Here is a 16,839-nt window from a genome sequence, read left to right as displayed (position 1 = left end):
ATGCGTACACTACGAAGTCTGCATATGGCTTCATTCGGCAACAAAGGATCCGCGAGGAGCCTTCTTCTTCATCGAGCCAACAAACTCATGCAAGTTTTTGGAAAGCTTTGTGGTCCGTTGAAGCTCTACCTCGCTGTAAGGAGCTGGCGCGGAGAGTGGCTAGAAGGATCATTCCGGTGAGACATTCATTACGGATTCGTGGGATGCAAGTGGAGGAGGAGTGCCCGTTCTGATGCGCAAGCCCAGAAACTGTGGTTCACGTTCTCTTCATGTGTCCGATTGTGTCCAGGTGGTGGTTTGCTTCTCCCATGAGTGTGCGCTTCCGTCATGGCGTGGAGCCTATGGATTTTCTGCAGCAGTTTTTTGAGCACAAGGACGATGAGTTGGGAGGGTTGTGCCTTACGTTTCTGTATGTGTTGTGGGAGCTCCGTAATGCTGTTATCTACCAGCAGAAACAACCGGACTTTTCAGGTATTATGGCTCGGTTCCGCAGCCTTATTTCACCAGTTGAGGATATGGCCTTGGATCGGACACCGGTGGAACAGAGGAGTCTTGATCGTGCTTCATGGACCAGACCGCATGGGGATATTATCAAAATCAATTTTGATGCTTCATGGGTGCAACTAGCAGCGACGGGCCTTGGTTTTATTGCTAGAAATAACGCAGCAGAGGTTATGGCAGCGACAGATGCTCCCTCACCGGTTATTGCAGAAGCTTTAGCTTTCCGGTGGTCGCTCTCTTTGGCAAAAGACTTGGGGTTCCGAGAGGTGTGCCTTGAAACAGACTGTCTTTATCTCTTTGAGACATGGCAGAAGTCTAAGCGTGGTGATTCTTATTTATTTTCAATTCTTAATGACTGTAGAGACTTGGTCTCATCCTTTTCGTATTTTGTTTTGTCTTTTGTTCATCGAACCGGCAATTCTGTAGCCGATCACTTGGCTAAGAACTCCTCAAAGTTTCATAACTCTGTTTGGATTGAGGAGGTGCCGCCGGAGTTGGAGTCTTTGATTCAAGTTGATGTACTAGCCTCTATGGCCTTTTGATTTTATTAATGAATTATCCAGTTTCAAAAAAAAATATGAGAGAAGATGAGATAATTTGATATCCTATCTTCACTTAAAAACGTTTTCAATTTATTGTTCGACAGAATTTTTTATTAAAACAATTTGTAATCTCTCAGAAATCTGAATACACACATTAATCCTCCAGTCTCATAATTAATTTGAAAGAAGATTTAAATCATTTAGAAGAGAAAGTTATGGTAAAAAAAAGTTGTCTTGAAAATTAGGATGCCAAGGGAATCAACATTATGTTTCAAAAAAATAAATAAAGAGAAGCAACATTGGGAAGGACGCTTCAATATGTATATTGTGAGAACAATGGCATGGATGCCTGGGTGGCATTCATGTGACAAGGTGCAAATGTGCAATGCTGGATCATCGTAACATGATAAACTCCACACACACACACACACACACATACATATATATATATATATATATACATACAGGGGAATGCTAACTTACTCCCACTTGATTTTGTGAAGGAGTAAGTTAGCAACCAACACATTTTCTTTTGGACAAAAAACCCAACCCTTTTCCTTTCAAGCCAGTTTTAATTTGAGGGTATTTGTGTAATTTTCGTTTTTAATTCTCAAAAATCAAATTTCTCTCTCCTCCCACTTCCCACTTCCCTAACCCTTCTGCTTTTCTCTTTTCAACAGAGTGAAACGATTTCACTCTTTCTCATTTCCTCCATTATCACTCATTTTTTCATTTCCCACCATTATCATAATATCATATGACAAAAAAAATTTGTAAGAAAAAACAATGGAATCATATACCTTAAGTTCCTTTTCAACTGTGTTCCTTTTTGTTCCCAAACAAAACAACACCAAACAATTGACATGCTTACAAAAAAAAACCAATCAATTCACAATACAAATTAAGAACACCTCTTGGCTTCACTGGTCATTGCGCGTCCTAAAATACTCCCAAATGATAAAACACTGTGATTTCTAGAGAGAGTCCAAAACTAGCACACGACACAAATAAAAAAAATTCAGAAAAGAAGAGAAAAAGAGAAAAAGAGTGGCAAAGCAACTGAACAACGAGAGGAGGCAGCGAGAAAGGTGGGAAGTGGGAGGAGAGAGAAAACGGTTTTGTTTGAATTAAAAAAATTAGAAACAAAAATTACACAATTACCCCAAAATTAAAATTAGCTCGAAAGAAAAAGAGTTGGGTTTTTTGTCCAAAGGAAAAAGGTGTTGGTTGCTAATTTACTCTTTCACAAAATCAAGTGGGAGTAAGTTAGCATTCCCCATATATATATATATATATATATATATATATATATATATATAACTATTACAAAATTAACTTTTGAGTAGTATTAATTGTCATAAGTGAGTTAATTGAAGTGGTATAAGTCAATACAATTATATTTGATTTTTATCAGACGAATCCAATCAATCTTTTCAAGTAGGGTGTTTAGATTTTGGAAACTCGTGAGTGCTTGAGTTCTTCTCTTTTTGGTTGCCACTGAATTTCAAGTTCTTCTCCACCATGCACTTTGGACCCGTCGTGATTGGTACTTATAGAGACACTCTGACGCCCAATTCAATACTAGTAAAGGGATGATATGAGAAGCTTAGCTTACTAGGTTTTCTCTCGTGGTTCCTTATGTCGGTACTAGGACATAGGAGTTGAGTAATGTTTACATCATCATTGGTCAAAGGATCAACATGTTGAGATCAACTCTTGGATGGTCTAAAGGTGTTGTCTCATCGATTAGGTGATGAATAATGTATGAGTTTTCTGTATCAACTCTTCTTCCTCGGGTCATGTGTCCAACATGAGGAATGCGCTGGCCGAGAATGAAGTTTAAGATACATTTACTCGACTTTTTTGGGGTCAGTGGTATAGTTTTGCACAAGTTTTGATTCGTGAGTTTCTAAACAGAAATGGAGGGCATGTGTTGGCTCGGGAGCATCTAGGTCGAATGTTGGTTGAATATAGGCCTTGGTCGTCAGACCTTATGTCGGCTAGGACATGGGTGTCTCAGGCACTTCCATTCGCTGACAGAGCGATTAATTTCAATTACTTTGCGTGCATTAACTTCTGCATGATCGACCTGAGGGGATGTATCAGACTAACCTTATTCCATTCGTTTTGTTGTGATTGTGAAGCTAATGGGCTAGATGAGATGACATATAATATGCCTTTGTTATAAGCTAGATGACTATGTCCCAATCGTGACTACAGGTCAACCGACATATATTATGCCTCAACTACGAGATTATAGGTCGGCAAGAACAGTTACATTGTCTCAACGTGAGTTGGTTGGTAGAAAACAGTCATGTCTTGGCTATGAGTTGATAGGTCAAGCGATCCGTTTATGTCTTTACATCATGTGGGCCAAATCAATTTTAGAGGAAAACTGAGTATGTCAGTTTCTTACTTATGAATTGCTCAACAGTGTCTTTTTCATCTATAAGAGACTTTTTAACTCACATTTAATAGTGGACATCCCAACAATATCTCCTACAAGTGTGGGTCATCTCAAACGGAAACCTCCAAATACTTATATCCTCGTTGGGCACATCTCGACACGCCACTTTATTTTCACAATACTTTCAAGGAATTGCCACCATGGTCAAACCAATCATCGATTCTAATGCTATTGTTAGGTCATGAGATATATAAAACTTCAAGAATCTCCACATTAAACTAGAAAAAAATACTACTAATAAATTAAACACTACATCTTTCACTTAAAATCTAACTATTTTCTATTTTATTTTTATCTTTCTTATCTCATTAGAGTGCATACATCTTCTTGGAACTCAATTCCCAATATGCTGGTAGCAGCATAGCAGTGGGGAGAGTGCATACATGATCTGAAAGGTTTCTGTAGATATTTTCCCATAAGATGGTATAGTATATATTTGGGAATATTGGAATATGTACCTTTGTATGTACTTGCACTATATATAGAATTTTGTAGTGTACTGTCAACAGATCCAAGTCGGCACTCTACTTAGTTACTTGCCCACCGTTTTTCACAGAAAGCCCCTGTTTCAGAAATTGACATCTTCTTGATGTCACTACTCATCATAACATTATATATGAATTTTAACAACTAGATCCGGGAATTCATCAATTATTTCATGCTTCATCACAGTTTGATATAAGTAGATCTTATTCTAGTGAACAACTCTATTTAGGGACTATAGAAGTCAATTCATCAATCTATTCTGTAATTTCTGTTGATAAACAATAAAAAATAATTTACTCTTTTTTTAATATTTTTTCAAACATTCAAATGCGAAATAAAGGTTGCCTTTTGGGGTTTTTTGCACCGTTTTGTGGACGGAGACGAAGCGAAGCCTATATAATCACGCCGATATACCAAGAGTTATCCAAGAAGGAACCCATTTCCACTGCACTGTGCTCTTCATTTGGATTCTTATTACATAACTGACCATGTCCCTTTGCAATTGATCACACACAAATATTTGCAATTAAGGTGTTAATTCAAGTCTTTCTCGTTAGTTACTTGCACCAAAAACCATTGAAATGCATGATTTTCAATTTAATGTTACTTGTTATCTTTTAAGACTGTCCCCCTTCATTTCTGTTACATTTCTGATTTCATTGCACTAAATATGAATTTTCCTGTGATTTCAGGGTTTGGTATCTCTTGTGAAACTCTACCTACACTTTGTTCAATTTGGTACATGTTGCAAGGTTTGAATGATGGGTTCCTTTGTTTCGAAAACCCTCTTGTAAGTAAGAGATCGATGAATGTTTTGTTAATTGAAGAATCCTTAATTACTCTTGGTGTTACTAATTTCTTTGGTTAACTCAATCTAATTTTACTTTTAGGTTGACGTTTGGTTATGCTTTGCCTGCTTATGAATGCTTCAAAACTGTAAACAAGAGTAAGCCAGAAGAGACTAAGCAACTAATATTCTGGTGCCAATACTGGTACACTTGTTCTTTCTTGAGTTTTCATGTGAATTAAATATATTCTTCAGGTTTCAACTTAATTTGATGCTAGTAATTGATACCATTACTTCATTCCTTACATGTTGTAGGATTGTTGTTGCTTTTCTTACGGTTGTGGAAGGATTTGGGGATACTTGTATTTCATGGTACATTACTACATTTATTACTCTATTGGCTATCATGCGTTAATTTATCCATCGAGTTTTTAATTTCCCCTCATTCTGGTTCTTTTTCCCCTTTTGTGAAGGCTACCATTGTATAGTGAAGCAAAATTGGCATTCTTTGTGTTTCTCTGGTACACTAAAACAGAGGTACTGTGTATAAGAATTGTTTGTTTGTTTGTTTGTTATAAGTGTTTCATGTTTTTAATGTTGCTCATAATTGATGGCTTTTCAGGATAGTGTTCATCTTTACAATTCCTTCCTTCAGCCTTACATTGTGAAACATGAGAAAGAAATCGATCACAGTTTGTCAATGCTGAAATTCAAGGCTATGGAGTTTGTTGGTTTTGCTTGGAATAAAGCTGTCATTTATGGCCAAAAAGGATTCACTGGTGTTCTAAACAATGTAACTTCTCAGGTGCATTTGGACAAGCAAGGTAGTACTAGTCCCTGAGATGTACGTTACACTTATGAAGCAGGTTTTGTAGTCTGAGCTTTTAGGACAGACTTGGCACAGTGTATATTTTATTACTTAAGTTTTCAGATAGACAAGGTCTTCATTTTTTAATTATTTAGTTTCTTTTGTAGCAAGTTTTCATTTGTATCTCTAAATTTATTTCTTGATCATTTGTACCTGCAATGATGTAAATGTATTTGCTTCAATTAACTATGTTATTGTGATTGGATTTCTCTACTCTTAATGTTAAGATAGTTAAACTCTAATTTAATAATAGTGACGAAACTTAACAGTAACACCATTTGACCATGGAGTTGGAGGTTTGAAAATGAAAATCACAATTATTGCGGATGGAACCTTCACAACTCACGAGTGAGACCCATAATTCAAAAATGATATCTCACATATCCTATGCAATTGATCAAGATATGGATAAAAAAATGAAGTCACACTTCTCAACTATTAATGGGATCACAATGAGAGATCACCAACATTTATTTTCTTGTTGTATTTTTATTTTCAAAAAATTAACAAGAAGGACAAACTATGGTCAAAGGAAGAATTTCTAATTTGGGGGAGGGGAATCCACAATCCCCTCAATTAGTCTAAGAATTCCCATTACAATAGATTCAAGGCAAACTAGTTCTCCAAATTCTGGCAAGGTGCATGGATTTCATTAAGCACCTAAGCATCCCCATGAAATTTGGCTCTCTCTATATCTGCTAGAGTAGCCACGAGATTTTTTTTGTTTAATCATTCACACCTTAATTTTTATCGTATCTAATTTTTTAAAACATGATAGAAATAAAGAAATAATTTTATTTTTTAAAAATCAAAGAAAAGTTAATAAATTTAACTATAGTACAATTGGCATATTAATTCAGAAAAAATTGACTAAAATGTCTATCTCATTTATATTTATTTACTATTTCAAATTTGATCCGATAGGCTAGCCCACCCCGTTCTGCTAGCGATAAAATCAAAGTGAGTTAAGCGGGATGGTGAACTATATAACCCTAACCCAACCACCCCACTTTATTTTTTGAAGCTTGCTCAACCCATCAAGAAACCATAGTAGATAGCCCTCTTTTGGGGCTCTCCTCCCCTTTAAGGGGGTCTTTCTCCTATACACTATGTTTGATTGTGAAGAGAGATAGAGAAGAGAGAGTAGAGAAGAGAGAAGTTAAGTAGAGAGAAATAGGTGAGAGATACACTATGTTTGGTTGTGAAGAGAGAGATAGATAAGAGAGAGTAGAGAAGAGAGAAGTTAAGTAGAGAGAAATAGGTGAGAGATAGAGAAGAGAAAGATGAGAAATAGGATTTAATGAGTTGTTTGGTATGGTAGAGATAAAGAAGAGAGAGATGAGAAATAATGATGTGGAAGAGAGAGAAAAAGTTGACTTTAAATTAAAAAAATCAATTTTAAATACAAAAAGTAAAAAGTTGATGTCAGATGCAATTAGTGGCGGTTTCAAACCGCCACTAATTGACAGAAACGTAAAAAAAAAAAAAGGAGACAGCCGTTACTGTTCCTTTTCTCTCCAAATTGGAGATACTCCATAAAAGGGTGGGTCCCACCTCAAAAGCTCCCTCTCTCCTCCCTCCTCCCCTACACCAAACAAGGTAACTTCTTCCTTCCTCCCTCTATCTCTCTTCCTCTCATCCCTCTCTACTCTATCTCTACACAACCAAACAAAGCAATAGGGAAACTTCTTCTTCATAGTAGATGTTTTTTTGCCCTCAATAAGTGGTTGTGATATCCAAAATAAATGGATTTTTCTTATTTTAGCATGAGTTTCCCTTGAGGCAATTTATGGTTCCTCCGCCTTTACCCACCATCTCCTTGTTTTGCTTGCTTCATGTGTTGATGAATAATTATTCTTTCACACCTCGAAAATGAGGTGGAAAGAAGTGAAGGAAGAGAGAGATATGAATAAAAGAAAAAGTAATAGAGAAAAAATATAAAATGTGATAGAGAATAAGAGGAGAGGGATAAAAATAAAAATAGGTGTAAATGAAGTGTGAATATATCATTATTGATTTTGTTCTCATATAATCATATGATCTGAGTGTTGTTGGGCCACATTGTTTTTTAGTCCAAATATCTTTAAAAAAAGTATATTTTATCAAAAATTTATAATTGAGTAGAAAATGAGAAAAGCTTTGTAGTGGAACAGGTTACTTTTACAGTTTACTCATCATCAGCTGAAACAAGCAAACGTACGTTTTTGTAGCACGTGTAGTGTCTGGCCTTTTTCTCCAGCTATGCTATGCTGCTATATAAGCTTTCTTTGAAGGCCGCGTGTGGGGTTCACACTACACACAATTGCTGACCAAATTTAATAACTTTCCTCCTCCTCTTGCTTTTTCTTTCTTTCTTGATAAATTTAGGCCAGAGAAACAATACACAACAAACAGTCTTGTTGTTGGATTTGAGAGTAAACCACAAGCACTCACTCAAGTTGCAAACCAAAACCCTGTGAGTCTGTCACGAGCCAAAAGTGAAAGGAGCTCACAAGAAAAAGCACACAAGTTGAAGAAGATTATATAGGAAGCAGAGAGAGAATGGAGAGTGGTTCAGGCAACCCCAAGAGAAAAAGTGGTGAGGTTCTGGATGGTTCCAACATTATGGAGTTGGTTGGGAACGAGCAAGTGTTCAACAATTTTGTGGACCATAAGTTTCATCAGCTCGATAAGGACAAAGACGGCAAACTCTCTGTGAAGGAGCTCGAACCTGCTGTTGCTGATATCGGTGCTGCTCTTGGTTTGCCTGCTCAGGGCACTAGTCCTGATTCTGATCACATCTATTATGAGGTACTTTTTGGTTTTCTTCTTGTTTGGTAATCTGTGTTTCAGTTTTTCTCTTCCCTCTTGAGTGTCCTGGTAGTTTTTTCTCTTAATTCATAACATTTTGTATCAGCTTCTATTTTCTCCTAATCAATTCTGAAATTCAGAATCAGAATTTATTGTGGCTGTAGAATTAGTTATTTAAGTTTTTCCAAACATGCACTAAGCTATTGTTCTAAAAATAGCTTGGAATCTTAGCAATGTTATCTGGTGTGGACTGTGGTGGAGGTGCGGGTAGGGTGGGGGTTAAAAAGGGCAAACCTGGAGCTATGCGCGAGGTCCAGGGAGGGGGCTGAGCCACATAAGTTGTGTTTAGGCAATCTTACCTTGTATTTTTGCAAGAGGCTGATTACACGACTCGGAACCCTGTTACTTTATTTGAAAGAAATTACTAATGAATTAAGAAGGTCTTTGTCAATTGTTTATACTTCTCACTTAGAAAAGAAGTGATACACGCAAATTGGTTGCTACAAGAGTCAAACCGACTTGCTATTGAGGTTGATATAATTGTAAGGTGTTACATATGCTTTTGACTTTTGCTTTGGCTTAAGTTTTGGCAGTACTCTGGACTCTGTTATTTTAATTCTTTTCAATCATGTCTTTGGAGAAATAGTTAGCTTGTTATCTATGAAATATCATCATCATCCGATTTTTGGGTTCCCATGCCAGTTGGTTTTCATTTGTTAAAGTATTTGTTCCTCTGAGTTTTTATTTAAGCTTAGTTTGGCGTGGGAAAGCACCTGTCTATCTTTGGTTGGCATGGGAAAGCACTTTACTTTTTTTATGTGTGGTCCATTTGCATTTTAGATATACACATGCTTATTGCTTCAGATGTTGATGAAACAGCAGTCTGAACTTGGAATAAAAAATCTCGAATGATAATATGTTTCTGTAAATTAGTGTTAATGTAATACTTTCTAGAACAAGTTTGCAATATTTTGACTTCTAGCTGGCCCCAGAAGTATCCTATCCATGATAACTTGGTCGGTCCAGTGGGAATATGCTTTTTTATTGCAATCAATTGCTTCTCTATTTTGCTTTGTATTGCCACTTCTCAACCTCCATGGAGCCAGAATGGTGTCGTATATGATGGAAACCGTGTCAAGCTAATTTGTTTAACCTCTAATATATGCTAAACTATTATTGACGGCTGATGCTGCTTGATCTTTAAACCATTGCTTGATTCAGACCCTGCTACTAAAAAATTGGAAAATATAGTTTAGACTACTACACTTTAGAGTAACAAAAAGTTGGTATGCTATTATTGTTAATGATGAATTCCAGGGACCCAAACTACTAGTGCTAGCTGCAAGCAATCTGAGGTTAGTAGTGATTGTGTGGAAAAGTAAAGGTTTTCTTTTCATGGCATACTTTGGAAAGAAGTAAATCTCTTACCTAACCATATGCCGAAGATGGGCAAACAATACACACACACACACACAGAGTGGGTGGATACACCACTACAAAAATTGGACCAGCAAAAAATTATCCGGTGGGCTGCGATTTTTGCTTTGAGCCCAAACTTTGTTAGTACTTATGTTCATTTTCTGTTTGCCAGATCAATACGTATTCTTGTCTTGGAGTATTGTCGGGTGAACCAAATTTGATTTTGTTTGTGAAAATGTATACTGTTTCCTGTAAGATTAATTATATTTGTCTGAAGTAGAGTTATTTCGCCATTGTATTTTGAATACTGTCCTCAAGTTCCTACTATAATTTCTACTTGTCCTATCATTCTATCAAAATTTTTATACATTAATCTGCACCAATAATGCTACGAGACTTGTTCTATGTACAGGTCTTGAATGAATTCACCCATGGAAAGCAAGAAAAAGTGAGCAAAACTGAATTTAAAGAGGTTCTTTCAGACATTTTATTGGGTATGGCTGCTGGACTGAAGCGAGACCCCATTGTTATACTCCGCATGGATGGAGAAGATCTCCTTGAGTTTGTTGATGGTCCAAGTTATGAACCAGAAATGGTATCCTTGTTCTCTGAGATTGATAACCCTACTGAATCACTTCGTGAACATATAATTAAAGCTCTTAAGAGACTCGCTGTTGATCGAGGAGTTCCTCCTACTTCAGATTCTTGGGTAATCGATTAATGCAACTGATGTTGTCTATACCTATTTAAGTTCTTGTTTCTTAAAATAGAATTTTACGTGATCAAAACATGATTAAAGTAAAATTTCAAATGGGAACCTCATTTTCCCATTTAAGGTCAACCTTCTTTCATTTCCTTGTTGGGTTATGTTTTTCAGGTTTTTAACAACATTGTGGATCCGGCACTGGTGTCTCAAGCAGGGCCTGCTTGGGATAAGCCTGTCACTCAGGAGACATTTTTGGAAGAATTCAAGAAAGTGGCATTGAGTGTGGTTAATTGTCTTAAAGAGAAACCTGTCATTGTTGCCCACAGTGAAAACACCTTTGATGGAAGTGGCGTCAAGAGACTTTTATCAAACAAGTTTGAATTAGACAAGGTTTTCATGCCCACCCCCCACCCCCCCCCCCCCCTTCTTTTACTGTGATTCATAAGGAATATCTTTCTTGTTTCAAATTGACTTTGTTAAAATCCTTATGTGGAGTTTTCTAATCTATCGTGTGATGCAGACACTGAACTCAGCTTTAGAGAATCTGCCAAAAGATCGAAATGGAAAATTATCAAAGGACTATTTGCGTGTGGCACTGGATGTGGTGTCTCCATCTGCTGGTTTACCTCCAGTTGGTGCAATTGAAGAGGTACGTTGCCAATGCTTATAGTGTTAGCATTTATAATCCTTGAGATGAAAGCTAAAAAATCACTGTTAGCATGCGTCATTGCTACAGCTAGTGTTCATAATGTTCTTCGGATTATACCAATATGGCATGAGATGTCTTAATGTTTATGCTTTATCTTATCCTTTGTCTCGCTGAGCCGATGATTGAAGACCCGTGTGTTTGATTTTGCAGATGGATAAGGTTATTAGTGAAGCCTGTAAGATGGTGAATGCCGATGATACGAAGACGGTTAAAGAAGACGAATTCAAGAAAGTTTTAACTGAAATTCTGGGGAGTATCATGCTGCAGTTAGGGGGAAATCCCATATCTGTTAATTCAAATTCAGTTGTGCATGAGCCTTTAGGCTCATCTTCTTCACTTTTGCAGCCATCTAGTGAAACAGCATGACTCTGGTAAAAAAACTAATGATATTAAAAAATGTTATTTATGTAAATTGTTAATTACTAGCACAATATATGCTCTGAGAAGTCAATTCCTATGATGTGGGAGTGTGGGAAAATTAAATTGTCAATTAGCCCTTGTTGTCACTTCTGTTGTAATGTAGGGTGATGGGTTGTAGGCCTTTGACGGCAACATGAACAGAGAAAGACTTGATATAATAATATAGCATGCCCTTTTTAAATCATTCATTGTCTTTGAATATGTAATGTACCACAAGTTCGACGATTGTTCAATGTTGAATGACAGGAGTGCATGTTTGGAAACTTTTCTGCGATTGATTTTGAAGTCAGAATCAATCAATTATAGGGAGAAGTTTATGTGAGTAGTTTCTGGCTTTTTCAGATTGATCATGATGAAAGAGAAGCACATTAGGATTAGTTGCAATTGCAAATAAACATTGACCGCTAGCATGCATGATGTTTTCATAATTTCATGGACCTTTTGTTGTGTTTGTATGAAATTACAGTGACTAATAGTGTGGGACAAAAAAAGTTGAAGATGATATACAAAGACCAAAAACATGCATTTCTTATGTGGGTCATTGACAATTCTTTCGAGTTTCATTCTTGCCGCAGGTACTCACTCCCCAAGTGAGATGCTTAACGCGTTAGCGGCAACATTGCTCGAGTTTATACGCACTGCGCCTAGTATTTATCTTTTATGGCTAGGACTACTGGGTATCTAATCATCTTCGGTCCTCTAGCTTGATCATATAGCTGTAGCTAGGTGTTATAGTTGCCTTAGCTTGTATGATGAACTCCAAGGCACCGATGGAAGCAAGGTGTTTTCTTCAGAAAGTTATAGTTGTCCTGAACGGTTGGATGGTGTGGCTTAGTACAAATCTACATGCATGGATAAGTTTTGTACACAAATTAAGGAACATATATATGTCCTTGGATACCCTTGTCTCATGATAGATATGCATCTGTGGACGAACATTTCAAGTGTATGCATGCTCAAAACAAGATTTGGTAATAATATTTTGTGTTTTGTATTTGGTAATTAAGAAATCAAAACCAGAGTTACTTGTTTTATGTTTGCCACTTATTAGACACAACATTGTATTCAATTGCAACATATCCATATTTTATTTTAAATTTATTTGAGTGTTGAAAAATTAAATAGAACATACAACTTTCATATATGCTATTTTATGATAATTGACATGTAAGTATTTTAAAAATAAATTATTATGATTGTTATTCTAATGGGAAGAGATGAAATGGTGTTTTAGTCAATAAAAAATTTATCAATGTGGTTTCATATTCTATTTTCTTAAGTTTCATTGTTTTTTAGAGAGACCAAAAAATATACCAAATATAAAATTAAACCTACATGTTTCAATGCAACATGTTTACCAAACACTATTATTCAATCCATTCTAATCCTTGAAGACATATACCCATTAAAAGATTCGGCCACTAGTAGACAAAGGCAAGCCTCAGAGTAAAGGACACGAAAAATACCAAGCCAACCTACCAATTTTCTTGAAGCCCAATATTTTTTTATCAGTTTATTTATTTTGGTGATTTCTTCTTTTTGGTAATTTTTTATCTGTTTATTTTAAAATGTAAAAACTTGACCTGACCAAAGAACGTCCCTAAAAGGGTTTACTACTGACGAAAAGGATATTGAACAGCATAAATGAAAAATTTGATGTGACAAAAATGCAAGTTTTAGCTAATTTATTAAGAATTGTGCTAATTGTTACGAGACTCTTGGTAAGAAACTAACGAACGCCTACGATTCTTCCTCCTATTTTATTTGAAAATAAGTAATAATTAAAATAAGTTATTCTCGCGTTTCATCTCTCTTTCTTTCGTTGTTTCACACTAAAAAGCATTTTCCATTTATTAATTAGTCCCAAAAAAACCTAATTTAATTATTTTCTATAAACCTTGTGATGCTGATAGCTTTCTGATAAATGGAGATTTATCAAAGTAAAGGAAACAAATGATAGCATCTAATAGTTGAAAAAAAAATTACAATTCAATTTAGATGACATAAAAAAAAAGCCTAATGTCCCACGATGTGTTAAAAAAGGGAATATATTTACAATTTATTCTCTGTTTTCCTTTTCAGTGACGCTTTAATTGATTTTCTTCCTTGTTTTGTTTCACCGGTCACTCACTCAAGTAAGACTTATCCCACAAACAATCTAGTACAAAGTAATGACTACTAACAGATTAAACAAAAGCTTGTTAACTAGCATGCATAAGAGTAATAAAGTGGAATCTTTGAGGGAGGACAGGTTCATAGAATACTGGCAAATTACTGCATTTGTTTAGTCATATCATAAGTAGATGATAATTCCAATGATCTGATCCGAGTAATATAAATGAGAACGAATGGATAACGGGTTTCGCTATATTGATACAAAACTTTCACTAATAAAAACATTTCTGTATAATCTTATTCGTCACCAAACCTCCTCATCATCGAAGGAAAAAAATGGTGCTGATTGTTCATCATGTATATCCTCAAGCACTGAAGTTCATAATATTAGTTACCCTGCTCACTTTATCAGGTAATGGACTTCTCCTTTTTCCACTACTAACCGAATGTTTGGTTCTACTGTAAAACCATCCATGATCACTTCTAGAAAAAGCTACAAATTGTAGCTTCTGGAGTCACTGTGGTTTGAATTGTGTGCTACCACAAAACCAAACATGCATGCTATATATCAATTCTATTTTTCAGTAATTACTAATTGGTGCACCACACTTTTTCTTCTTTTACTTGTCTCTTTGCTTTGGCTAAGTTAGTTCTCAACCTTCTCTGCAGATTGCTATGACCCGTTGGATCCAACTGGGAACATTTCAGTAACCTTTGACATTTACCAACGTACAGAAAATGGATATCTGGTCAGTACAGTGTCACACTCTAAAACGGCAATTTGATTTGTATTAAATTGCTCTCACAATTCCGATCTAGCTAAGTGTCGTGGAGGCCAAATGTCCCCTAAGTGCGTCTCCTAATAACACAGTTTGATATTTGAACCACATATTTAAGCGCAGCTTCACAATTATAATCAACAAAGTAATAAGAAAACTTACCCTTTGGTCTACATCAGATGTTTCTTTACTTGAAAAAAGAACAATACTATAATAACAAATGATTGGGGAAATAATTGATTGAGTTATATGGTTTTGAATCCAAAACATAGCTAGAATGTACCTTGAAGCCTTGAATGTGTTTCTACAGGCAAAGGTGATTCTTCAAAACAATTATCTATATCGCCATGTAGATAAACCTGGCTGGAAACTAGGATGGACATGGGCTAATAGTGAAGTGATCTGGTCAATGAGTGGTGCCATTGCAACTGATAGAGGGAGCTGCGCAAATTACAGAGGCTCTCAGATGCCGCATTCATGCAAGAAAGATCCCATCATTGTTGATCTCGGTTCAGATGTATCGCAAAACCGGTCAGAGCATTGCTGTGGTGGTGGCATCCTCTCTGCTTTGGTTGTGGATCCTTTGAATTCTTTCACTTCATTTGAACTTGAAGTAAGAAACTTGGGGAACAACCCACTTGGACAAGCACCTAATAATGTTACATTAATGGCCCCTGGTCCTGGTTACTCTTGTAGCCCATTTCATGATACAGAACCCTCAGTATCCTTGGATTCTGGGGGACTAAGACAAGTTCCTGTTCTCAGTAAGTTCTATAAGACTCTTCTCATGTTTTGTTCCACCGTGAAATGCTCTAGAATAACTTCTAATTAGAGCTACTCGTCTTAACTTATAAGTAAACGTGCACTGAATTATGTGCAAATCGTAAAACCAGACCACATAGTTCTGCTATTCTTAATTCTTATGTTATCAGAATGCATATTAAGAAATTGTTTATAAAACATAGAAAGTAAGAAAATGACAATTGCTTTCCCTTCTTTTTAATCCTAATTATTTAACAGGATACATTTTGCATTCCAGGAACTTGGAAGTCAACATGTGCATACTCCAGTTTCTTAGCAAACCCATCACCAATGTGCTGTGTTTCCTTCTCAACATTTTACAATCCTATAGTCACATCATGCAACAATTGCAGTTGTGGATGCAAAGAAGCAGATAAAAGCACAAAGTCTTGCATAAGGTTTGTTTCAATTGTCCAAATTTGTTTCACCTGTTGCTGCTGTTATTGTTGAGGCCCTTCTGTTAGGTCTAGTTTGTGCTCACTCTTTAAATCTTTGCTTGCTTATAATACAATAACCAGGCCTGGTGATCTCTTACCAAGTTCAAATGAGGAAAATATAATGAAGTGCACAGATCATATGTGCCCCATTCGAGTTCATTGGCATTTCAAAAACAACTATATGGATCAGTGGAGGGTGAAGCTTACAATTTCTAACTACCACTTTAAGAGAAAGTACTCAAATTGGAATGTACTGGTTCAGCATCCTGGTTTAAGCCAAAAAGCAACAACTTACAGCTTCAACAGCACTAAACTTCCGACAGCGGGGCTCCAAGGTACTTTCTTACTGCAAACCACAATCATATCATGTTTGGTTCCACGGTGAAATGTTTAATCACTTCTGGTCAGAAGCTACAAGTATTCGCGTATGAGTAAATGTGATTGAATTCTATGCAAATCGTGAAATCAAATATCCACTAAATTTGTTAGAATTTGAGCTTTTTATATGATGATTACCTTACTATGAACTAAATTTCAAATTTCAGCGGTATATTTGAAAAATATACTCTTAGCTGAGAAACTTTCCATTACATTGATGAACTTGTTTTGTAGACTAATGAAGAGATAAATTTGTGGCAGATGGAGTTGCCCTTTTTTGGGGGATAGATTTTTACAACAATGAGCTATCGCACTCTGATAAGGATCAAGTGGGGTTTGTGACAACAGAAATACTATTGGAAAAAGATCCAAACTCTTTCACATTACATAACGGATGGGCATTCCCTAGAAGAATATACTTCAACGGTGACAACTGTGAAATGCCATTACCTGACACATTCCCCATGTTACCAAACGGCAGCTCCAGTTTAAGACATGCTGCTAACTACGGTTCTAATCTTCTATTGATTTCTTTGTTTTTTGTTCTAGTGTTCCTTCGGTTTTGAACACTGACTAGCTACTTAGTTCTTAGCATCTTTCTTAATTTTGAAGGACCAATTGAATTTCTCCGTAA

The 16,839-nt window shown here is 36.2% G+C and overlaps 4 protein-coding genes across 5 annotated transcripts; all 4 read left to right on the top strand.

Annotated features, from left to right (window-relative positions):
* Nucleotides 1-1,043, top strand: LOC130718496 (uncharacterized). Its single transcript, XM_057569096.1, has 2 exons — nt 1-176; nt 290-1,043. The coding sequence occupies exons 1-2, from the start codon at nt 1-3 to the stop codon at nt 1,041-1,043; spliced, it is 930 nt and encodes a 309-aa protein (XP_057425079.1).
* Nucleotides 1,044-4,377: 3,334 nt separating this feature from the next.
* On the top strand, nt 4,378-5,794 carry LOC130732415 (putative HVA22-like protein g). Its single transcript, XM_057584467.1, has 6 exons — nt 4,378-4,527; nt 4,689-4,786; nt 4,887-4,988; nt 5,099-5,155; nt 5,257-5,320; nt 5,406-5,794. Exons 2-6 carry the CDS (start codon nt 4,755-4,757, stop codon nt 5,622-5,624), a joined length of 474 nt encoding a protein of 157 aa, XP_057440450.1. The 5' UTR covers nt 4,378-4,527; nt 4,689-4,754; the 3' UTR covers nt 5,625-5,794.
* Nucleotides 5,795-7,844: 2,050 nt separating this feature from the next.
* On the top strand, nt 7,845-11,879 carry LOC130729092 (uncharacterized). 2 transcript variants are annotated; one of them, XM_057580722.1, is made up of 5 exons: nt 7,845-8,441; nt 10,273-10,569; nt 10,738-10,956; nt 11,087-11,215; nt 11,426-11,879. In XM_057580722.1, exons 1-5 carry the CDS (start codon nt 8,193-8,195, stop codon nt 11,639-11,641), a joined length of 1,110 nt encoding a protein of 369 aa, XP_057436705.1. In that variant the 5' UTR covers nt 7,845-8,192; the 3' UTR covers nt 11,642-11,879. The 2 variants fall into 2 exon arrangements, with proteins under 2 accessions (XP_057436705.1, XP_057436706.1); XM_057580723.1 differs by lacking the exon at nt 7,845-8,441 and adding an exon at nt 8,783-9,796.
* Nucleotides 11,880-14,043: 2,164 nt separating this feature from the next.
* LOC130732414 (COBRA-like protein 1) lies at nt 14,044-16,839 on the top strand. The gene is made up of 6 exons (XM_057584466.1): nt 14,044-14,222; nt 14,480-14,559; nt 14,900-15,353; nt 15,629-15,788; nt 15,909-16,162; nt 16,467-16,839. The coding sequence occupies exons 1-6, from the start codon at nt 14,147-14,149 to the stop codon at nt 16,769-16,771; spliced, it is 1,329 nt and encodes a 442-aa protein (XP_057440449.1). The 5' UTR covers nt 14,044-14,146; the 3' UTR covers nt 16,772-16,839.

This window comes from Lotus japonicus, chromosome 1, assembly GCF_012489685.1.
Source record: "Lotus japonicus ecotype B-129 chromosome 1, LjGifu_v1.2".
Lineage (NCBI taxonomy): Eukaryota > Viridiplantae > Streptophyta > Magnoliopsida > Fabales > Fabaceae > Lotus > Lotus japonicus.
The sequence above is the reverse complement of the archived record's forward strand: the minus strand, read 5'-3'. Positions and strand labels throughout refer to the sequence as shown.